Raw genomic sequence first — 25,058 nt, forward strand, 5'->3', positions numbered from 1 at the left:
TTTTCCCGGCGTGGGATCAATAAAGGTTTATCTTATCTTTTCTTTACGGGGTTCAACGGGGTCAGAAAATCCCTGCTGCAGTTCTAGGACACGGCCAGCAGGCGTCACTGTAAACCCTTTGGCGAATCAAAACACAGGGAGCTGAGGGTGGTGGTGGGGGGGGTGACGTCATTGTTGGGATATTTTCAAGATGGCGCTGGTCTGTGGCCGGAATGCCGCTGCCGCAGCTGAACGTTAAGGGATTTAATTAATCTTCTGCCCGGCGGCGACGTTAACTTCGCGACACGGAGGAAATATTATTCTTTATTAAGGCACCGGAAATGAACACGGTACACCCGGTGAGCGTCAGGTAACGCTGGAGTACTGCTGGCTAAAATGGTAGCCCCTTCCTCGCAGAACAACAAAACCTGCTGCTGCGGAGCTCGGCCGACGAGGCAGGGGCACTCGTCGCAGGATTTTACGCCGGGGGCCGAGGCTCGCTTGGCGGACTAAGTGGTCATGGAGAAGGAGGACGGAGGAGGCTCGTTTGCCGTCGACTTGAACGAGAACGAAGAAGGAGGAGAAGGAGGAGAAGGAGGAGAAGGAGGAGGAGGAGGAGGGAAAGCGGGTCACAAATCTTACATCGCACTCAAAGACCGCAGCATAGCGCTGCTAGCCGGTGTCAGCGGGGGTCAGGAAGCCGGGAAGGGTCATATTTACGTGACCGGCAACGGGAGGAATGTAAACACAGACGCCTCAGTACAGCCGCCCCCACACGAGAGGGAGATAATGTTGGATTTGGTGGCGGCGGAGAAGTGCCTCCCCGACCGGTTGACGGACAGGTGTGTGTTTTCGCGGGTTCGGGGCGACCACACTGGCCTGAACGGATTCACTGAGTCACTCGGTCCGACGATGGTCGCGCTGGAAGGAGAAGAAGAAGAAGAAGGAGGAGGAGGAGGAGGAGGAGAGGAAGGAGGAACTGCTTCCTGTCCAGCTGTGCTCGGGGGTCGGGTTTCAGCAGAAACGGGCCGACAGATGCGGCAGCATCCTGCGGGGGAGAGCACAGGGGAAACCCCGGACGTTCCCGTGGGTGAAGAGGCGACGGGCGGTGGCGCAGTCACCGGCGGCATCAGGACTTCTACCCCCCTCGATCGGCTGCCATGCACCGGGAAGCACCAGCGGAACTGCGCTGGCACCGCGGGGGGAAACATGCCCAACGGGGGTGTTGACGGTGTTGACAGCCCGGGGTGCGACGGTCCCGAGGCGGATATCACCTACTACAAACCGACCGTGTTTTCCAGCCCGCTGCTGGGCCTGAGACTCGGTCCGTGCGACGTGGACTGTGAGGAAGCGATAGTCGCCAACGGCGGTTTGCACATAGTGGAGGCAGCGGGAGAAACACGTGACTGTCCCGATTCGGACACAGACATTGATTTCGACCTGGGGGAGAGGAAAGAAAACGGGTCCGGGTCGGGTTTTTGTCTGCGGAGCCAAAGCGACTACAGCGGGAGGTTGGTGTCACAGTGGTCCGGGGAGGATGCGCCAGCTGCGGCTGAGCTCGAGCCCGATCCCTCCGCCGCAGCCACCCCCAAGGATCCCCCCACCCCGGGGTCAAGTGCCAAAGTCCCCTCGCCCTGCCCGTCCACCCTGTCCAACCTGAACGGTGACAGCCCGCTCTCAGAGCCCAACACCGGGGAGGACGAGGAGGACTTCAGCGACCTCTGTTTACCCGTCAGGCCGCACAGTTTGTGGACTAACCCCAACCACGCGGTGTCCCTCAGCTGCGATGCCACCCCGTTGTCCCCGGACGAGGACGGGGGCTTTTATTTTGGAGAGGATGGGCACGAGGAGGACTTTCGGAACGTTTTGGAAGCGGGTCGCAGGCAGAGCGCCCCGGACAAACTCCCGGACCTGACCGAGCAGACAGACGGTTCGGACTCCAAGCTGATGCCAAAGAGGTTCGGCATCGCTGATTTCTTCACCAGGTAAAAAAAACCAAAGCACACACACACACACACACACACACACACACAGAGGTGGTGAATGTGTCAACACAGTCCAGTGATGTGGTAAATATGAAAAAGCCCCAGAGCATGTGGCTGCCAGTAAAACCAAACAACCACCAGCTTTAACACAAACATACTCCTTATTTTTTGACCTTACAAGGACCCGTACTCATGTGAGTCAAGATTTGACTTTATATAAAAAAAAAAAAAAAAATTGCAATCCTCACTCCCCAGCTGTTTATAAAGACTTGAATTCTTTCCCCACAAACTGCTGATCTGGTTTATAGGGAAAAAACAAAACAACAACAGCCTCCACTTCTCTGTGCATCCACAGTGTCACCTTTCTGTCTGAGAATATACAACAATAAGCTGCAATGCAACTTATTATCATCAACATTTTAATCAGGAAAATGTCACATTTACAGACCTATATTTTAGAGGTGAGCTTAGATAAATCACTGCTTTCATTTCCTTTATTAAAATCCCAAAATAAGACTGATCAGCAGCTAAAATACACAAATTATTAGTTTAACAATTAATAATAATGATGTTCAACAGAGAAAAACTATTCTTTTAGCACTGCAGAGATGCAGGGTGGTTGCAGTAAACTCACAGTAGATTTTGACTGCTGTGCTAGGTATTGTTGCTGTGTGTGTGTGTGTGTGTGTGCCAGAACCAGAACCGATGGAGAAATGTAGTTGGAGACTGTGACGAAAAGCAGACAGGGTTGGAAATTACATGAGAGAAGTTGCAGGCCTGAGCTGAAGCTAACTAGCTAACTCTACTAGCAGGATGATGACTGCATTCAACACGTAGAAACCTGTACATTTTAATTTCAGATACTTAACTCAAAAAAATGTTATTGTCATGACTTCCTGTCCTTGCACTCACTGCCACCATGCAGCATCCATCCTGCCATAAACAAGAGTATAAACAGTCAGTAGTCTCTGAAGGACAGGTCAGTCCCACCCTCAGTTCTCTGTCGAATCGATTCATATATTAAACATCAGAAAGATGATCGGACAGTATTGACAGTATTGACTGCGTTTCTGCGCCTGCGAAGAAGCAGAATACTTAAAGCATGATTTGGTTAAGGCAGGAAATTCACATATTGTTTTGGTGATGACTCTAAAACAGGTGCTACCAAACCTTTTTGTGCACGTGACTCCGTAATTCGAAGCAGCGTCACCAAAGAGCCCGGAGTTACAACAATCCAGTATTTCACAAGAATAAAACGAGACAAACGTCAGGACCAGTTGGTTCAGAACCAGCCGTTTGATCAGTTATTAAACTACTGACTTCCATCTTTTCCTCTGTGTGCGCACGTGTGGATTTGTGCTCATCAGAAGCTTCAATAGATAGTTTTGCTTTTTTGCAAACATGGGCGTTATATGTTTGTTTGACCTTTAGCTGCTAATTAGAAATCTAACTGCGCCATTTTTGTTTTTCCTAAATCCCTCCCTCTGGAGATATAAAGAAGTTTCTCCAACGCTGGGAATCATCAGATGACGACATGCACTGAATATAATAAAAATCATAATCGCGATTATTTAGATCAATATTGAGATCATGATTATTTAACAGGATTAATCATTGACTTTGGAAACACCACGCATTTATTGAACTTTAAACTTTAAATACAATTCAACAGAAAAACAAAACAACATAAAAAACATATCAAACAAACAGCTTTGTGTTTACGTAGTTTATACACAATATAAGTTAAAGATATCTGACCGTGGTCTCTCCTGGCTTTATTTAGAAAGTCTCTGAAGATGACGCACTCCTGCGTACGCCGCTAACGTGCGCCGAAACGTAACCAGGAAGTGGATGGGGGGGATTAAATTTTTTTGCGAAACAGAATCCAGCACAAATTAATATAAATTACTCGTTTTATCTGGATTATCTTGTTGTCATGATCGTTGAAAGATCATATTTGATATCAGTGTCTGTTGTTATGGAGATTAAAGAGGATGTTAACCGGCTGACTTGACCATTTGACACGTGTCTGCCTTTTCCTGGTCGCAGCGCTTCAGTCTGGGGCCTATAGCTGCGTAAGAGCTTGCATGTTAATCACGCCCCAGTTAAGTATACGTGCAGTAAGTGATACAGCAGGGCTCAGTGAGCATTGACTCGGCACAGCCTCTTTCCTCAGGGCTTAGCCCACATTCACAGCTCCCTCTGCTCTTCTGCGTCCTATTTCTGAAGCCGATTCATCACGCCGTTTAACCTCCGCACAGCCGTCGCCGCCACGCAGCAGAGGTGTTGTGACTGTGGGAGGTCAGGTGTGAAAAAAGACGGCGTTTTCTCAGTTCCTGAAAAGAGATGTCTCGTGATCACATGATCTTTTTCAGATCGGGTTTGAGCAGCCGCCCTCGCAGGTGCAAACATGATGCTGCACTCACAGTATTTGATGTTAGGGAGGAGTCAACAGATCGGTTATAGAAATGCACAGATGGTGGTATCAGAGCAATGTCTCGCACTAAACCAGAATCAAAGTGTATGTGTGGTAGAAAAACCTCTAGAGCTCAGACTGACACCAGGAAGTGCCTGCAGCCTTTCCAGAAGTCAGAGGAGCGCCGAGCAGGTTGGTTGAGGAAAGAGCAAAGTGCCGCTGGCGGCCGCCCGGAGGCGAGAGGAGGGAGAGAGACCAGCTGATAACAAACTGATAACTGGTCAAACCTCAGAAGCTGCAGGAGGGAGAGAGAGAACGGGGACTGCCATCAAACCTGACCTTTGAGGCAGATTGGATGATGTATAATGGAGTTAAAATAACCTTTTGCAATGAGCCATCATCAAGGTCTGAAGTGTTTTCTGTCCCAGTTTGAGGTGGGTGTGGTCAACCTGCTAGCAGCGTCAGCTTCTGTGGCGTGGACTGAGTTCAACAGCTGGAAAACAATGTAATAAACCCTGACAGCGTTCCCATACGAGGAAGTGAAAAATAAATGTTTAAGAATCCGACAGAGACAGCGGAGCAGCTCAGAGCCGGAGGGGGAGAGGTCGCTTCTGTTTGGTGTCTGAGGCAGTAAAATCCCGTCTGACCGGCAGGTGCAGGAACATTTCTGGTTGTTAAATCTCGTGTCAGGCCGGGTTCCTGGTTTTTGGTTTGGACGCGGGCCTCGGCAGCTGGGTACCCCCCCCCCCCCCCCCGAATGTCACGGCGTCTCAGAGGAAACCCAGACAGACGGAGAGAGGAAAACCTCCACGCTGGCTGTTTGGTTCAGGGGCAGGACGACGGGGGAGGGAGATCAAATCCACACAGAGCAAATACAAGCAGGAATGTGACTTTATTTTAACCTCCAACTCCCAGAGCCACTTTACAAAACACAACTTTAGAGTTTGTGACCTTTTTGTTTCAAGGTTCAATTTATCCACCTGTGAAATCATGGAAATTACAGCTCTCCATCCTAATCAACCCATCCTGCCCCATTTCTAATCAGCCAGAGTTCAATACGACACAGTCATCATGATGGTGAAGAAACCTGTTTCAGCTGAGATTCCTATTTGTGTTTTTATACTATATTATTGTATTTTATGTCTCAGGTCAGCAGGACAAAGTTTTATTTGCCACGTGTTGATGTACAACAGCATTCTTTTATTTGATATTAAGAAAAATATAATATGGTGGGAAATATTGTGCTGTTTATCCACAAAATCAGATTTTGGCTTCAGTTTAACATTTATTTTTTATTCCTCCGCGCCGGCGACAGTCAGAGCGGCAGCCATATTGTTTTCAGCTTGTTCCTCCGCATGTCTCATTCTCGTGGACACGATATCTCCGTAACGCCTTGAAGGAACTTCTTCAAATTTAGCAAAAACGTTCACTTCGACTCGAGGATGAACTGATTAGATTTTCATGGCTAAAGGTCAAAGGACGTCCAAGTCTTCACAGCAAAATTTCACACACATGGTTCATATTTCATCTGACTGATAAACAGAGATGTGACCTGAACTTAGTCCGAGTTACGGAGCGATACAACAACGAGGAGGTGATTCTAGTTTAAAAAAATGCGACACTGCTGTTGTATCTTGGGAAACAGCTAAACTTTTACCAGAAGAATTCAACCCAAAAAATACAATTAAAGTTGTTTTTGGCCACAGAGGGAGAGATTTATTTATCTGAGATTAGATAAGAGACGAAAACACTTCACTGGTCCTCGGGGGGGAAATTAGATGTCACATCAACAAATGGGCCTCAAACTGTGTCGTAGGTACAGAAAGGAGCAAGCACAGGAATAAAAACTACAAAACTACACACAAATCAGGATTAAATTAAATCTCTCATCTGGGAAAGTTTAGTGCAATAGCTGAAGCTGTCAGCGGTCACTTGGTTCGTGGTTCAACGTCGACGTCTGTAACCTGTTCTGCCTCGGCCCCGTAATTCTTTTTGTTAATTTCCGTTAGCTTAGCTTCATGCAGGGGGATTTAATTAGCTCCCGTGCTTAATTATTTACACACACACACATCCTGTCCACTGCACTTTGGGAATTAGGTTAGATCCTATCACACACACCCTGACACAAACACACACACACACCCTGACACACACACACACACACACACACACACACCCTGACACAAACACACACACACACATCCATTTATGGCTTCTGTCATGCTCTGTTAAACAAAACATGAGCTACAGTGTTAGATTTGTAGCTACAGGTGTGTGTGTGTGTGTGTGTGTGTGTGTGTGTGTGTGTGTGTGTGTGAGAACAAGGCAGCGTGTGATCTGAGGAGCAGTTTGATGTGAGCGACACAAAGTGAAGCCGGAGTGTGAGAAGTGACAACACAACCTGTTGTATCTGACGGACCAACACAGCTAGCAGCTCTTTTATTTTCCTTCTCAAAGGCAGATACCTGAGGATTTCAGGTGTGTCTGTTTGGAGCGATCAGTGGTTTGTAGAAGCTGATATAGTTTTAAGTTCGGTGTTTGATCCTCTGTAGGTTCCAGGCTTTTATCTGTGATCTCTAAACTCTAGAGCCACAGTGAGGGGAAAAAAGAAATCTGAAATTTCGAGAATAAAGTTGTAATATAATGAGAAAATGTAAAATTATAAGAGAAAAAAAAACATAATTTTTAGGAATATTACAAGCAACCAATCAATCAAACAGGTGAAAGGACAGTCAGCTGCTGTTTGTCTGTCAACAATACAATAGAGTTTCTTCACAACCTTTTCCTGACCCTGAAATTACCACTTTATTCTCATAATATTACAACTTTTCTTTTAATATCATAATTTTATTCTTGTAATATCAGATGTTTTTCCCTCCGTGTGGCCCTGTTACTCCGTCCTACTATAAACCAGCAACAGCTAAAACCAAAACCTCCAACCTACTGTAACGTGGACTCTGACTAATGTAAGTGAAAGAGCAGCAGTCTCAGACCAAACCAACATAAGTTTAACTTCCTCTTTTTCTATTCCCGGTGCGTTTCACCACAAGTGAGAAAGTAGATAAACACGCCGTTGTCTGTCGCAGCTCGTCAGTCTGTGTTCAGTTATATAACTCAGACCGGCGGCCAGATTATCACCGAGAGAGACGGCTGTAGCTGATGAAGTCTGTCATGGAGGACGGAGACGGTGACGGTGTCGGCTTCGTTCAGTCCAACAAACAACGTCTTCAGTTCACAACCGCAGATCTTCACATGGGAGAAGCTGCACGCAGAACATTTACAATCTTGTCTTAAAAATGATCAATCAATTATCAAAACGATAGCTATAGCTATATTATCTTATTTATCTAGCATTTATTTATATTATCTTAATAAACAATATGCCAATTTATCGATTAGTCGGAAGTGAATGCTCTGGGAGTTTTAGGCTCTTGTTCAGATGAAACTCAAAGTTTGAATCATTAGTTTTCACCATTTCAGTATTTTCTGATCAATAATCCAAATCCACTTTAGCAGATATTGCGATTGTGATATGAGTCAAGACGTCAAATCGTGTTTTTTTTTTTTAATTTAATTTTCACAGAAAATTCTTTTAAAATGATGATGATGTGATTTTTGTTGATCTTGTACAAAACAAACATGTTCCTTCACGTCTGGAGAATAAGATTTGTCGCCCCGGGCGTCACACAGCTCCTCTGATTGGGATATTGCACATGACCATATTGTAATTTTGATTATATTTTGATCAATTGTGCAGCTCTAATCAATTAGGTTAATGATCGTTAGTTACAGGGCTGTTCCTGACATAAGTCTGGAGTCTCTCTCTCTCTCTCTCTCTCTCTCTCTCTGTCTCTCTCTCTCTCTCTCTCCCTCTCTGTCTCTCTGTCTCTCTCTCTCTCTCCTTCTCTCTCTCTCTCCCTCTCTGTCTCTCTGTCTCTCTGTTTCTCTCTCTCTCTCCCTCTCTCTCTCTCTCTGTCTCTCTCTCTCCCTCTCTGTCTCTCTGTCTCTCTCTCTCTCTCTCCCTCTCTCTCTCTCTCTCTGTCTCTCTCTCTCCCTCTCTCTCTCTCTCTGTCTCTCTCTCTCCCTCTCTCCCTCTCTCTCTCTGTCTCTCTCTCTCTCTGTCTCTCTGTCTCTCTCTCTCTCTGTCTCTCTCTCTCTCTCTCTCCCTCTCTCTCTCCCTCTCTCTCTCTCTCTCTCTCTCTCTCTCTCTCTCTCTCTCTCCCTCTCTCTCTCCCTCTCTCCCCTTCTCTCTCTCTCGCTCTCTCTCTCACAAACACTTCAGAGTGAAGAAACTTGCGCCTGCAGAGAGCGGAGGAATAATATTTGCTTGGCTGTCTACTTGGCCCACAGTGTGTGTGTGTGTGTGTGTGTGTGTGTGTGTGTGTGTGTGTGTGTGTGTGTGTGTGTGTGTGTGTTCTTGTTCTCCTTCGTAGCTCCACTTCCTTCTCATAATTCCTGCAGTTCCTCGTCCCTCTTCCTCTTCAGACTCGTCGACTGACACGAACGTAAAACTGTTGATCTGGCAGCTTTTTTTTTTTCCCTCCAGCATCACTTCAAAAAAATAAATAAAAAACTGCTGCAGCTGCACGACTGTGGTCAGAATGATGATGAGGATTAATTCACCGCACTACGTCTTCACTCTTTGTCTCTGCATTTCTTCATATGTTTGTTTGAGGAACTGAATTATTTTTCTGCAATTTCAGTTTTCCACTGGAAAAATAAGAGATAATTGTGCTGCCTGTTCTCAGTCAGGACTCAGCCGCTCGGACTGAAAATCTGTGGGTAGATCTTCAACATGTTGTTAGTGCAGCGAAGCCTAAAAATATCCAGAGTGGGTGAAGATTTGTCAATCAGGAACAGAAAGACTCTCAGCTGCTACAGAAAGTGATAGCAAGCTGTCACATCTGCCGGGGGGGGGGGGGGGGGGGGGTTAGGAGGTACGGAGTTTGCAGGGTGCCCAAACTTTTGCATGTGCCACAATTAATGTTATTTAATTTATTTTTTTAATTCATTAAAGATTATAATTTAAGTGTTGTATAATTTTAAGTGTCTTTACAGTCTCTATCTCCACATGAGGTAACACGACTGAGCCGACACAATAAGACTACTCTTATCAAGGATTCATAGATGGTTTATAACTAGTTTATTAATTAGCTTGTTTACATTTTATAAATCATAAATAAACAATTATAAGCAAGTTATAACACAGTTTTCATACATTGATGCAGGCTCAGTATTTGGCAGGAGCAAGTTAATTCTTACGACTCAATAATCTGACTAATTAGTTCCTATTATTTGTAACTGGTAAAAGGAGCTTTAATGTAAAGTGTAAAACATCATTTATTAATAAGTCACAATAAGACTCCTTTTACCAGTAATAAATACTAACAATAAAATCTCGAGGGGCATTTCCTACTTTTCTATTTAAATGATTAATGGAAAAATAGAGATGAATTAATAATGAAAGTAATAATTTATTACAGCTCCTGTTACATATCAGTTTGTTGCTCAGACTTAGAAAGAACCAGATAATGTTAAAATACACATAGATAATAAATTAGTGAGTCAGTCAGTTAGTGATTAAAGCCCACAAACAGTTCTGTTCAACACATTGTGATATCTGTGTTAACCACAGGGGGAAAGTCAGCTGAGGCTGGACTGATGTCAGGTTTGGAGCTTCAGTCCTGTGGAAATGTTTTCCTACAGCGATCATGTCATCAACACCAAAACAGAAACAACCTTCCTTTGAAACCTCCAATAAAGATCTTTTTACATCCGACACTTTCCTTCTCCCGCTCCTCTGGTTTTAGATTTAAAGACTTTAAAGGTTCGGTATGTTCACGATGATAATCAGAAATGCTGAGCCCTTTCTTTCTGCCTCTCTTCCAGGAGCCTATTTTCTAGGAAATCCAAAGAGCCCAAGGCATCGTCCCACAATGCAACAGGGTGGCGACTGTTCGGGAAGACAGCAGGAGGCAGAGAGGTCGATCCAACTAAAGACGCCGCCTCCACGTTGTCCACGGAGCAGGTCGGTTCTTTAAACACACACATTCACATCTTCCTCTCCAGAGTTTTCAGTCTGAGCTTTTCTTTTTTATTTATTTTTTCACAGTTTAAAAAACACAAGCTGCTCCATCAAGGCAAAAATCCTAATCACTATTATTTTGATCAATATTGAGATCAGGATTATTTCACACAATTCCTCTTTGACTTTGGAACTTAAAAAAACTTTCTTCAATTTAAATACAATTCAACGGAAAAAAAAAATAATAATAAATTTAAAAAAAATGAGATAAATAAATAAAATAATAAATATATACAATGAAATATATAATTTAAAAATTAATGAAAATAAATAAGGTCAACTGTGTAGTAAGATTAGTGTGCTTCCACAATCAACTGAAAACACAAATTAATAATCGTTCGATCTGGATTATCTTGTATTCATGATCGTCTGAAAACAAAATCGTGATCGTAAATAAAATTAGATTCATCGCTCAGACGTGTTGCACATGTGAAACCAAACTGAACATTTTTTAGAAAGAATAATCAATTAATTATTTGCTGCTTTTCTCCAGTTTCATTAACAATAAACAGAATAACTTAGTGTTGTTTTTTTTTTTTTTTACTGTTGGTTCAGACAAAACAAGACGATGGAGGACGACAGCCTGAAGCTCTTTGACATTTTTCCTGATTTTCCGACTCGTAAATCACGTCAAAGATCATGTTGAGTGTTTGTGGTATTTCCGTTTGAGTTGCGTTTCTTATAAACAGCTGTTTATAGAGTCCAGATGCTGCTTTGTGTTTCTGTGGGAACTTGTTGCTAAAATCCAGCGGGTGAAGAAGTCTGAGTGTTCGGCCTCATGAGCATCTGTTTACATACAACATGGAGGCTGGACCGAGGCTGTAAAATGGATTTACTCTGTGTGTATGTGGTCGCTAGGCAACGTCCACACACACATACATACACACTGCCTGCAGATGATTACACACACACACACACACACATACATATAATTCACCCCTCTATGCCCCATTTGCTGCTTTGTATAAGGTCCTGCCAGCAATGACACACACACACACAGCTGTTCCTCTCCAGCCACCGAGAGCAGGTGGTATCCAGGACACACACACACACACACACACACACACTCTGCAGCAGCAGCTTCCCTCTCTCTGGTTGAGTTTAATTAGATGAGGTTTGATTTTCTCATCAGTCCAACTGTGAAAGTCGTCTCTCTGCTCGAGGCAGAGCTGTACTTGCTGAAGTACCTTTTTAGCAAGGTGCCAAAATCTCCACCGTCCTTACTCCAGCTCCTGTTTGCTGCTGCCGTGACCTCTGACCTCCCTGTGCAGTGTGAAGGCAGAGAGGACGCAGGACGAGAGCCGACGTCGCTGACAGCGAAGCGTCTGGCCTCTGCGCTCGCTCGCTCCGCTCACATGACAGCAGCTGGAGTCAGATGATTCATCAGGGAAGGAGCGGGCCAGATGTGGTTTGGCTTCAGTCAGTTGACACGTCAGACACAGAGCTGAGGAGGAGGAGGAAGAGGAGCAGGAGGAAGAGGAAGAGGAGCAGGAGGAGGAGGAGCAGGAGGGGGAGGAGGAGGAGGAGAAGGAGGAGGAGCAGGAGGAGGAGGAGCAGGAGGGGGAGGAGGAAGAGGAGAAGGAGGAGGAGCAGGAGGAGGAGGGCTCCACTCAATCTGCTTCCTTTAAATTCAGTTTGTGCAGCAATGCAGCAGTTAGCTCATCGGCTCAGAGGGATTACTGCCCCAGTGATGATCCTGCCTCTGATCATGTGTCGTGATCCTCAGTATCAGGATCCGTGACTTTGACACATCGATCACTTCTGCATTAGAGGTTTTTTTTTACACCTGTGGTAAACTTATCCAAACCCACTGTGCATGAATCAACCTGCCTCCTCCACTCAGACTAGTTCCAGGTTACATCCCTGTTTATCCAGAGTCGTATGAAATATTAACAGCTTGTGTAAAGTCTTGTCACAAATGCAGTGTTAAGTCGTGAATAATGGCTAAAAATACCTTGACCTTTGTCGCCCCCCCATCCAGCACCTCTAGGATGAGCTGTAAGCCAGGCCTCATCAGCCAGCATCAGTGCTGCCCCCTCGCTCATAAAGCCCCTGGTGTGAATGGGAGTAAATCCCTGCAGCAGGTTGAGAGGAGGCTGTTGGAGCAGCAGGTCAAAGCTGAAGTAACATGTCCAGCTTCTGTTTTTGTTTCGGTTTAATCAGCTCTGACATGACGGCGTCTGCACGTCTTACCGTTCATTTAACTCCCTCAAACAGAAAAGGTTGTCATGTAACTTTTACCTGTTTTTACCTGAGAGAAAATGACCTGAGACCTCGGAGGGTCGAAAAACGTCGAGGTTTTAAAAACACGCTTATTAATTTCGGTGTAAAAAGATTATCAGACAGACTGTGGTGTTTGTTTCCCATCATCCTTTGCCCGGGTTTGAAATTCATTGTATGTGGAATTAAAAAGTCTTTATTTAATTCAGTGAACGCAGCAGAAATCCAGACTAAAGCGCGGTGCCGTAACTTCTCAGTTTAAGTAGATTACAGTAAAATATAAGCGTTAACCTTCTGGCTGAAGACATGATCTCAGAGCTCTTTGCAGTTGACAAATAGTTGACATTATTCTAAATGTGGGATTGACTGTGGAAGTAGCAGTATTCAGTGTTAAATACCTCCAGGATCGTTTCTATGGTTTTTATTGTTAAATGAACTTTGTCTTTTTAAAGTTTGTTTTGTCTTCAGTGATCATAAATGACACAGAGCAGCTTTCATGGTGCAGTTAAACTTGGAAATCACTGGATCAGTCACATGATTTCATACATGTGACCGTCAGCTCGTAGTGGAGCTGATGTCACAGAGGAGACTGTGTCGCCCCCTGCTGGTGACGCTCTCACACCGGCTCATAAAAGGCTTGTTGTCCTGTTGACCCACAGCTGCCCTGTTCCTGTGAATGAACTGTTTATTGTGCAGGACACACACACACACACACACACACACACACACACACACACACACACACACACACACACACACACAAATGTTCACATTCATTAGGCAGCTAGAACATGTACACACACACACACACACACACACACACACTCGGAAACAAAGTTCACACTACATATTTGTCAGCTTTAATGTTGTATGTGAAAGTGTGAGTGCACACACTCACACACACACACACTCACACACTCACACACACAAACACACACTCACAAACACAAACTCACACACACACACACACAGATTTATTCAGAATCTGATTCAACATCTTCCCACTGAGCTGAAGCTGATGAACAATCACTTTGTTTGTTTGTGTGTGTGTGTGTGTGTGTGTGTGTGTGTGTGTGTGTGTGAGTGTGTGTGTGTAGTTTGGTATATAACATCTCTGTTCTCAGTATTTACGTAACGTAAACATGTTATGACAAACATGATTTATAGCTAAACTTTATCGACAAAGACGACAGCAACAGAACATTATGAAGAATTAAATTATTTTAACAGCTCTCGACAAAATCTTATCACAAGATCCCTTCAGTAGCTGTTGGTGCTTTCGATCATATCACATGATCTTCCTCTGCCCAGTTGTCATGGAATTGTAGACGTTTAAAATTTCCAAGTTTAAGACCCCGTACACTTTTTAAAAAAGAGTTGTTGAAGGTCGAGAGTGAAAGTTCATTTTTTCAAAACAGCCTCACCAAAAGAAATTCAAACATCTACGTTTCCATGGCAACTGAACAAAGAAAGAGCCTTTGGTGAGTTGTTTTGGTCAAATATATGAAATTTAGTTTTAAATTAGAGTCTAATATCCAATATAAAATCATCTTTTTAACATATCTGCCAGTACATGTGCTGCCAGAGATATGTCTGTATAATACTGTTGATGGTTCATTCAGATATTCAGAGGAAACAGCTAATTAAGAGGCTTTGACATGCTGCTAATGGCTAAGAGCTGTTAGCTGTTAGATGCTAATTTTGTTATTGTTCTACTTTGTTTAGTGTCCACAGGAGGAGCAGGTGAACGACCCGGGTATGTCCTCGTGTCCTCAGCGCCCCCCGGCTGCAGGCAGGAGGAAGAACCTGGAGTTTGAACCTCTTTCCACCACAGCGCTCATCCTGGAGGACCGGCCAGCGTGAGTCAGACACTCACCTGGACCCGAGACACTCACCTGTCATCGGTCCAGACTGAGGAATCAGGATTTATAGTGGTTTCATTTTCATGTTAGATTTTATTGACACTCAGGAACCTGGACTCATAAAATGTTTTAATTAGGATACAAACTAATATCAACAAATATGTGTCTTCCTGGTTTTAGCTACTGTCATTATTATTGCTAATGCCATCTTTCTACAAAATACATTTTAGACATTTATTATACATTTATCTATTATTCTATTCACATATGCATCGATATATTTTAGGAAACCAGTGCTACTGAACCCATTTCAAGCACCAACACAGTTCAGCCACTTCACTAAAGGTATTTTTTCACAAGAGATGTGAAGGACTTGGGTCAGATCCCCTCTTTAGGGACGGGGTTAGGGTTAGAGACAACAGTGGAGCTCAGTGTGGACAGAGCTGAGATTGTTCTGAAGATTTTGATATAAAACACTGGGGTATTAAATGTTATGTTATATGTAAGTACATTTAAAAAGTGGATTTAATAAACGATGTAAAAATCAAGAAAAACCTCAGAGGGTAAATATAAACACTGTGTCGTGAATACACTCTGTGCAGTGGTGGAAACATCTGCGCTGAGTTTTAAGAGTGGTGATCTTCACATTGGTACTCAGTAGTTGCCTAGCAACAGTGAGCATCAGTTGAGAGTTGCAGGATAGAGACGGAGACGCAGTGGCTGAACACCTGACAGGTGACTCTCTGTCTGTCCGTCCCTCAGGAACCTACCTGCCAAATCTGAGGAGGAAACTCAGAGACACAAGCAGGAGTACGAGGAGATGGTGGCAGGAGCCAAGAGGAGAGGTACACACACACACACACACACACACACACACACACACACACACACACACACACACTGTCTGACATTTCCAGCATAAATAATCAGTCAGTAAACGCATCACGTGGAGCTTAGAAGGAGTAAAATAAAACCTGTGAATTATCTTATACTGAATAAATTGTATTTCCAATGTATTTCCCAGCATTCAATAGTGTTTCAAACCATTCCTCATCAGCGAGATACTTAAACTGGTTTCAAGCTCACACTGGTCCTCACAGAGACAGTAAAACAGGCCCCGCCCACACAGCGTGAATCTGAAGAGCCGTCGGCAGAAGATTTTCTCGAAACAGTTTCTACTGGTTGGAAACATTTTTCAGGTTCTGTTGCGGAGCCGTGGTTCTGCCTCGATCTGATTGGCTGCGGCTCAGACAGGTATTCAGGTGTCGGTGTGAATCTGCGTCTCTCCCCTCAGAGCTGAAAGAAGCGCAGAAGAAGAAGCGTCAGATGAAGGAGAGACACAGACAGGAGGACAGCATCTCCAACGCCATGGTCGTCTGGAACACCGAGATCCTGCCGCACTGGGACACCATGTACGTCTCCACGTGTGTGTGTGTGTGTGTGTGTGTGTGTGTGTGTGCAGCATGTTAATGTAACTCACTGTGTGTGTGTGTGTGTAGGAAGGGAACGAGGCGCGTCAGGGAGCTGTGGTGGCAGGGACTTCCTCCCAGTGTCAGAGGACGAGTGTGGAGCCTCGCCATCGGCAACGAGCTCAACATCACACCAGGTACAAACTGATGCAACAACACACACTTTCACACACCGTCCTGCTGCCCCAAATACTCACTGCAACACCGAATGTGGATTAATCCGCCGCTGAAAATAGTCCCCAACAAATGCAGTCTGTCCGTCTCATTCTGTTGGACACGATGTCTCAGTAACACCTCGAGGGAACTTCTTCAAATTTGGCACAAATGTTCACTTGGACTGAAGGATGAACTGATTAGATTTTGGGGGTCAAAGGTCACTCAAGACCTTGCAGCAATTATGACAGAATTTCACACAAATGGAAAAACAGGATGTAACCTGGAACTAGTCTGAGTGGTGGAGGGATACGACCACGAGGAGGTGATTCTGGTTTCATTAAAACTGCAGTGAACAGCTGCTTTAGTCCCGAGCCTATTTTAATGAAACTATATTTACAGTATATGTGTTTTTAAAGATTTAGAATCCTTAGGAAGAGTTTCTGGCACTTCTGATCTTTTTCTGTGTCAAAACCTTAAAACCATTAAAACTTTCTGCGTGTGCTCGTTTTTGTTGCAGAGTGTTTTTGAGTTTTCTTCAGTCTCGGTGTGTTTGTGTGTTTGTGCAGAGCTGTACGAGATCTTCCTGTCCAGAGCCAAAGAGAAGTGGAGGAGTTACAGTGAAACCAGTTCAGTCAACGACAATGAGAGCGGTACGACTCTCTGACACCTCTGATACATGAACGAGCCTCAACTGTCAAACTGTAGCTGGAAATAAAACTGGAAGCTGAACTGAAATAACTTTCCTCTTTAGATGGAGGAGCGTCTTTGGCCGACAGAGAGTCCAGTCTGGACCTCATCAAACTGGACATTTCCAGAACCTTCCCGTCTCTCTTCATCTTCCAGAAGGTAACAGATGTGTGACAGATGTGTGACAGATGTGTTAGAACAGTTTGACTGGTTCTTACCTCTTGTTACGGTTCAGTTTACAACTCGGTTTAAGGTTAAGATCAGGGTGAGACGGGCTGCAGGTAATATTTCCTGATCCCTTTCTTTCCTTTTTAAGACTAATCTGAAAACCTTGAATCTGTTCCATGTCTGTCTCAGACCATGAGATCGTTAACGCATCACATTAGTTTCTATGTTGTGTGTTTTTCCTCGTATATTATTGTGCAGGTCTTTGGTCAATCCTGGTTGTTTTAGTTTTTTATCTCATTTTCATCTACAGCACCTCCAGCTTCATTCTAACTTTGTACCTCCTCCTCCTCTTCCTCCTCCTCCTCTTCCGCCTCCTCTTCCTCCTCCTCCTCCTCCTCCCCCTCCTCCTCCCCCTCCCCCCTTCTCTCTGCAGGGTGGTCCTTACCACGACCTCCTCCACAGTGTACTGGGGGCTTACACCTGCTACAGACCTGACATTGGATATGTAAGTTTGTTTTCTTACACTCCAAAAGTGATAATAGTCTGTATTAGATTTCAAACTATGACATTTATTCTGAAAAATCACCTTGAAAAATATTTTTTTTACTTGCCAAAATAAATCAAAATGTTCAAATGTTAAATGCAACTTTGCTTAAATAAAAAAATCTAAAAATCTGGAAAATTATGATTTAAATCACCAACTAATTAACAAAGATTATGAATCTGACCAGACATTTGATGCTGACGTTCAAAGAGTATTTAGGTTTGATACGGTCTCTGACGCTGATCTGGCGTCTGTTGTTTCTGCTTCTTCAGGTCCAGGGAATGTCGTTCATTGCTGCTGTGCTGATCCTCAACCTGGAGGAGGCCGAAGCCTTCATCACCTTCGCCAACCTGCTCAACAAACCCTGTCAGATGGCCTTCTTCAGAGTCGACCACGAGCTGGTACAAACACAGACACACAACAGCTGTTATTCATGTTGCTCCACCTGCTGTGTTCAGTCTGGGAAACTTCTCCCACCTGATCTTTACTCCTCCTCTTCCTCTTCCTCTCTTCGCTCCGTCTGTGGCAGATGTTGAAGTATTTTGCCGCCTTTGAGGTTTTCTTTGAGGAGAATCTGCCTCGACTCTTCAGCCACTTCCAGACCAACAACCTGACCCCTGACCTCTATCTGATCGACTGGTGAGTCATCAGAGACTCCACTGTCACTGTCCATGTCATCAGATGGAGCCATTAAATATTATGATGCATGAAATTAGAAAAGTCTTACCAAAGTTTTTCTTAAAATGAGCAAAATAGAAATAATTAGTAAACGTGAAGGAAACATCTCTGCTCTTTTAGAATCAGAGCATTTATTACAACTCAGATCTTCATCCATTAAAGTGATGTTAAGACTGCGGGAAAATAGAAACTAAATCACTAAAAAGACGAGACCCATCTTGTTTAAGATCAATGTGCATGAAGAAACTGTAAATAGGCCGACATGAGTACAGACAACGTTAATGATAAACACTATTAGAGTCAAACAGACGGTAGGTAAAAGTCCTGCAGTTAGTAGTATCAACATTATAATTAAAGTACTTAAAGTAAAAGTACTCGTTATGCAGAGTGGTCCATTTCTGAATAACATATAATTATAATTAATGATGTATTAATGTGTTAATCATTGCTGTTGGTGAATGTAGGGAAATTTAATGACTTTATATACTTCTGGGAAGCTCAGAGGATTAATAAAGCTTTATCTTAATCTATAGTAATACGTTATGATTTATCTGTTATTCTGAAGGATTAAGATAAGATCAGATATTCCTTTATTAGTCTCACAGTGGGGAGATGTGCAGTTACAGCAGCAAAGTGAACAAAGAAAGAGAAAATGCAAAAAGACAATATCAAGTACTTTAAAAAATACATATAATATAATAATATGAACAATTAAATGCGTAAATATAAGAAGAAACAAAAATTAGCAGCAGATAAGTGACACTTATTGTGTGTTCTACTGATGAACTGCAGGATTTGTTCCAGAAATATCTTTCTGCAGCACATCCACTTTAGCTGGAGCCGAAGTTCACTTATAAAATGTTTATAAAATAATATTTATAAACATAAATTTAATATAATTTATAGGTGATTATCATTAAATATATTTTTAGTGATGCATTTCATTTATTTCTGACTGAGAATCCACATTAAAAGCAGTTTTTATACATCGATCGATTTTAAATCTCACAGCTTCAGTGAAACCAGAAGCCCGATCGTTCATTACAGATCAATAATGATACACCTTTAATGGATGTTTTTCATTCAGTTATTTAAATATGTTGTAAACGTGTGTTTTGTCCCGTCTGCCCAGGATCTTCACTCTCTACAGTAAGTCCCTCCCCCTCGACGTGGCGTGCCGGGTGTGGGACGTCTTCTGTCGGGACGGGGAGGAGAGCTTGTTTCGGACGGGGCTGGGTATCCTGCGCCTGTTCGAGGACGTCCTGCTGCAGATGGACTTCATCCACATCGCTCAGTTCCTCACCCGCCTGCCGGAGGACCTGCAGTCGCACACGCTGTTCGCCGCCATGGCCAACACACACATGATCAGCAGAAACCGCCGCTGGGCTCAGGTCAGTCAGTGGGGATCCTAGACTTATTGAAGCCAAACATGCAGACTATTGGCAGACATTACAATTTACAGATGTTCCCTGAATGCCTCACATGCAGGCAATGGGTAGAAGCTACACCACACACCATCAGGAGCCCAATTAGGGGGTTTTCGGGCAGAAGCAGTGTTTGTAGTGTCATTGCAATATGTGCCAATATGAGGGGCCATCAGGGACCCATCTTCCTCTTGGGGGGGCTTCAAGCATTTGCCCAGTTTGCCTCTCCTGACGCTGTGTTTTAACGGTTCATTTCCTGTTTACTCTCAGGTGTTTTCTGCTCTGATGAAGGATGGAAACAAAGAGACGGACAAAAACACCAGCCCGGCTCTGAGAAGCTAACACTAGCTAACGTCGACGCTAACGCCATCTATCTTCAAACGCTAGCTGTGACGGTTGGAGCTCGCGCCGGCCGGACATGAACTTCAGAGGTGGATGCTAGCTCGCCCTCCCCTCCCCCTCCCGTCAGCGCTGACACTGATGCTAACGTCAGCGGCTAACCTGTGAGGCTTGAAGCTACGTAGCCCGAAGCTAAAGTCTCGCTCCGGGCTGCTTCGCTACGGAGCTTGAAGCGAGCACAAGCCGAGATGACGTGAAGGCGGAGGCTCGAACAGCAACGAGAGGAGGAAACGGCTCCGGCGTCGCCTGGAATCTGTGCTGGGACCAGCGGGAGCGGGAAAAACCAAAGTGGTCGGTCAGTTGTAAACCTCTACAGCCGCTGTCAGTATTTAACCTGATGGATTATGTTTTGGAGAAGAACAGTAGTGTCACTAATTAAAAACTGACTCAGTGTAATGTGTTGCGCCCCCTGCCGGCTGGGAGGACAAACTCCACGCTGCGACACAAACACCACTAACACAGAGTGTTACGCCCTGTGTCGTTCTCAAAGACTCCAGTTCTAATTTTCGGTGCTAATAATTTTCTAAAGGCTTCAAAAAGAAAAAAGGTAAAACCTCCTCTGTGGATTAATTACTAATTAACGTGGGTCCTTGTGGTTTTGATCTCACACTATGATTCATTTGCTGCGTTTTAGCTTGAACCGTTCTGGATCTAAACACGATGGGAACCTGCAGTGGCATGGCTGATGCTGATTATTGGTTGTAGATGATTAATTAGTCTCGTAGCTTCTTCAAATTTAATCTGTTTGCAAAAAAAAACCAAACTCTGAACATGGGAAGTTTGGGTGCAGCAGTCGTCTTTCTAATCAATAGTAAGGAATCAAATTACACATCTCATCATTGATCCTAATCAAACTATGACTAAATATTTTGTGACTGATGTTTTTGAGTCTTTTCTACTTGTGTTTAATAATTTGAAAGTTAAAAACCAAACTGTGAGGGAGGGACACAGTCACAAGTTTAGGTCAAAATGATCCATAAAGATCACGACGAACCACGTCGAAGCGCAGTGAGCCGACAGGAAGTGAGGACGCAGGGATGTGGGGCCGTCGCAGTGTTCGAAGGATCCAGATTCACCCTCAGCACTTTATCTCTGCAGCATCATCAGGAACTCTTTGAAAAAACAAACAAACCACACAGAGTGAGTTCATTAATGGGGCATTAAGTGACTCATTGTTTCCTCTGTGAGTCGTTAGCGGGAACTAAAGCAGACGACCACGACTGATAATTAAAGCAGATTAGATAGAAACTTTTAGGCGCGGCATCATGCAGATCCTGGAGCTGCAGCAGCGGCTTTGCATTTAGCTTTCACTAGTTTTGGCTTGAGAATGAGGCTTTTTAGTCTTTGTAGCAGAACTTTTCCCGCTCGCTGCGTCGTCTGTGAAAATGCAAGTAAAAAAATGTTTGTATTTTGTTTTTGTTTTTGTTTTACTTTTCCCCGGTGAGACTTTAACAGCAGCTCCGTGTCGACACTCAAGGAGGAGGTGACGACAGGCGGCCATTTTCCTTCTCAGCTTTCCTCCATTGTTGTTGTTTGTTGAGTCAGCTGTTAACCTCACGTTTACGTCCTGATGTACTGACCCCACTGTCACGTGGTTAATTATATCGTCAGTTAATCAATTACCTGATTGACTGATTGAATGAATCAGCAATTATTTTCATAATCCATTAATCATTTTTTCAGAAAAAACCCCCAAACATCTTCTGATTCCAGCTTCTTCAATGTGAAGATTTACTGCTGATGGACTAATGACAATTAGAGCTGCAGCTAATGATATCTGTCATTATTGATTATCTGCTGATTATGCTCTAAAATGTGTCAGAATCAGTTTCTCAGAGCTGCAATAATAAATGATAAATCTATAACTGGATCGGTAGAAAAATAAGCTTCAAACATTTTGATAATCGATCGATTGTTTGAGTCTTTTTTAAAGCAAAAATTAAGATTTTCTTTGTTTCTATCTTTGTAAACTGAAAACGTTTGTGTTTTAGACACGAGAAGCCGTCGCCTCAGATTCACATGGACGGATCATTTTCTCTTTTTTCAGACATTTTATCGACTACATGATTAATTGAGAAAATAATAATCGAAAGCCATCTGCAGATTCCTCGATCATGAATATAATTGTTGCTTGCAGGTGGTTTTGTTTGATCAACAGTCACAAACTGAACAATATTCATCTTTTTATCATAGAAGGTAGAAAAATCACATTTAATGTTTGGAACTGGTTTTTAAAAACAATTTATTGTTTACAAAATAGTTGCATATTAATTGTTTTTACAGCTGAAACAATTAGTCTATTAACTGAAAATGAAACAATTAGCAGATTAATGGATGATGAAAATGAGTGTGACACATTCACCCTACACACTGAATGATGTCATTGAAAGCAGCACGTTTCTTCTTTCTGAACCTCAGACACAAGACGACGCCCCCTTCACTTTGTGTTTAACACTCCTTTGATTTACACACACTATCAATGTACCATTCACCTCCATTTCATCCCTACCTCTCTCTCACACACACACACACACACACACACACACACACAAAACCGTGGACCAAGCTGCCGCTCTGTAGTTTTCTCCCTGAGCCGCCATCGACTGCAGCTTCTGTCAGTCGTTAGAGCGGGAAACTCAGCAGACAACGAGCAGCCGGGAGGAAGAGGAGGAGGTAGAGAGGACGGTGAAGCAGATTTTCTTTATCTTTTGAATTTCAAACCGCGCAGAGCGAAGACGGCGAGCGTCTGCAGCAGCAAATTGAAAATCTGCAGTGAACCGAGTCCAGGCTGTCGCTGCTGCTGTTGAGTTTCACACAGTGTTGAACCTTGTTCACACCTCCAGGCTGCTGCTGCTCTGCTGAGTGTTCCTGCTTCACACCAGTGTTACAGCAAAAACACACAAACCAGAGCACGAGGCCAAGTCCACAAACATGTAGGTTTCAGTGTTTTTGAGACGTCCTAAAGAAGAAGTTTAGATTCAGATGTTGTTCTCAAACTACAGAAACTTTACACTAAGACACAGACACACACCTGTTCTCAGCTAGCCAGGAAGTTAACTGAGGAGGTGTGTTTTCAGAATAAAACTTGACCAAAGTGTTAAGGAAGCACTTGACATTAAAAGATGGAGACTGGAAGTTAATGTCGCTCAGACTGAACAGTAACTCAAACTAAAATGCCCAAAAACTAAAAGTTAAAGATGAAAATCAGCTGTTTCCGCTCTCGTCGCTCACTCAGCTACAAACAGCACTTTCTCATTAATTTCAAAGTGTCACTGACTCAGTTATTTAAACCTCCAGAGGATCCACACACTCCTGTTAGTGACGAATCAGAGGAGGAGAGATGAAGATAACGAGCACTTTGTGAACACGAGCCGTTGTTTTATACAGGTACACTAATTACACTCGTTAACGAACTGGCAGTAATGAAGGAAAACAGGCTTATTAATTGTTAATGAAATCATTTCCCATTAATGTACTTACAGTTTCAACATGAACAGAAACAGGTTTCGACTAATTAAATCCTTTTTTGTCTCAGTAGCAGAAATCTCATCTCCAAACACGAACCAGAGGAACGAATGTGACTTTGTTTTGTTCAAGATGAAAACTTTATTTTCAACACATCTGTGAGTTTGGGGTGAACACAAGTTAAACATCTTGACACAGTTTTAGCATCGTTTGTAAACGTGTATTATTACTTGATGGACTGTCGGTAATTTTCAGGACGGTTTTCTTGAGAAAAATATTCTTAAGCCTTAACGTTGAAGATGAAAACCGTCAGAACTGAAGTAACATTTTTCTCTGACAACATCAACGTCCAAATGTTTTGCCAAAAATAAATAAATAAAAATTCTGTGTCGAAAACATTTTGCAGCGTTTCGAAAGTAACTCCCCATTTTTAATAACAACTAATAATAAAAATCAAGCTGAAGATAAAGTATCTGTTTGTCCAAAATGAAAAATATATAAAGTTTAATGTCTGTTCCATAACATGGTTTCTTTAGTTCAAGTTTTTTTTTAAAAGAATTACTTATATTTAAGGAAAATTTTAGATTAATTCGGCAGATTTTCTTTTATTAATGTTAACAATATTTACAATATTTATCTGGATGTTTGTTGTCATATCGATTAATCGCAAGTTTTCTGTTAGATAAATTTATGAAAAACACAACAAAGCAAATTATAAATGAAATATGGAAGAAAGAAAAGATGTTAGATGACAAAATGATATCAACATCAGCGGTTGTCTCTACGACGTAAAATGACGTGTAATCCCAAAATAGACACAGATGTGTTGAAGATGAAGGAGGCGTGTCGTCTACACACTCCTCAGTTTCAAAATAAAAGTGCAATAGTCTCGGTTTTGACGGGAGAAGTATCGACAGTAATTCAGTATAATTACCCAGAAACCTCAGTGGTTTGGTTTAACGTTCCCTCGTCTCACCTCACTCCGCATTATTGATGAAACATTCAAACAGCTGCAGAGGGAAGAAGATGAAATTAATGTGACATTTTCTTCCCATTTGTTCCATGTATTCATTTTATTTAAGTTTTATCTTTCAGTTGTATTTTATACTTTCATGTAAATTCATTTAGCTTTGTTTGTTTTATGTGTTGTTATTTTTTGTCCTGTCAAATTTCAAATGTACAATTTTTTTATAATGCCTTACAGGTGATGTAAATAAACTGTAAAAATGTTTTTTCTTTTCATATAATGGCCACTAGTTAAATGTGTAAATAAATATCTCAGCAAACTGAATTTTGTCTGTCCTTGTCTGTCCTTTTGCCTGTTCAATTTTTAATTCTTAATGCAAGGGCTGCTTGAAAACTTTTTCCAGGTCCTTGAATAGATTTTTAAGATGAATTTCATGTGGCTGTTGCCCAGGAAATCAAACCCTGACTCACAAAGAGAAGAAAAATGTCATTACCACAGGCTGATCACGGGGTTATGCAATTATAAGGCTTGCACCGCTGTTGCCAAAAATGTCA

The 25,058-nt window shown here is 43.0% G+C and overlaps 1 protein-coding gene across 1 annotated transcript; it reads left to right on the forward strand.

The window, feature by feature from the left end:
• Positions 1 to 150: 150 nt before the first annotated feature.
• Positions 151 to 24,828, forward strand: LOC130181460 (TBC1 domain family member 12-like). Its single transcript, XM_056395697.1, has 13 exons — positions 151 to 1,964; positions 10,270 to 10,408; positions 14,411 to 14,544; positions 15,310 to 15,392; positions 15,842 to 15,959; positions 16,047 to 16,153; positions 16,739 to 16,822; positions 16,924 to 17,018; positions 17,461 to 17,532; positions 17,844 to 17,972; positions 18,101 to 18,210; positions 19,382 to 19,640; positions 19,944 to 24,828. The coding sequence occupies exons 1-13, from the start codon at positions 499 to 501 to the stop codon at positions 20,013 to 20,015; spliced, it is 2,868 nt and encodes a 955-aa protein (XP_056251672.1). The 5' UTR covers positions 151 to 498; the 3' UTR covers positions 20,016 to 24,828.
• Positions 24,829 to 25,058: the final 230 nt, after the last annotated feature.

This window comes from Seriola aureovittata, chromosome 14 (assembly GCF_021018895.1).
Source record: "Seriola aureovittata isolate HTS-2021-v1 ecotype China chromosome 14, ASM2101889v1, whole genome shotgun sequence".
Classification (NCBI taxonomy): Eukaryota; Metazoa; Chordata; class Actinopteri; order Carangiformes; family Carangidae; genus Seriola; species Seriola aureovittata.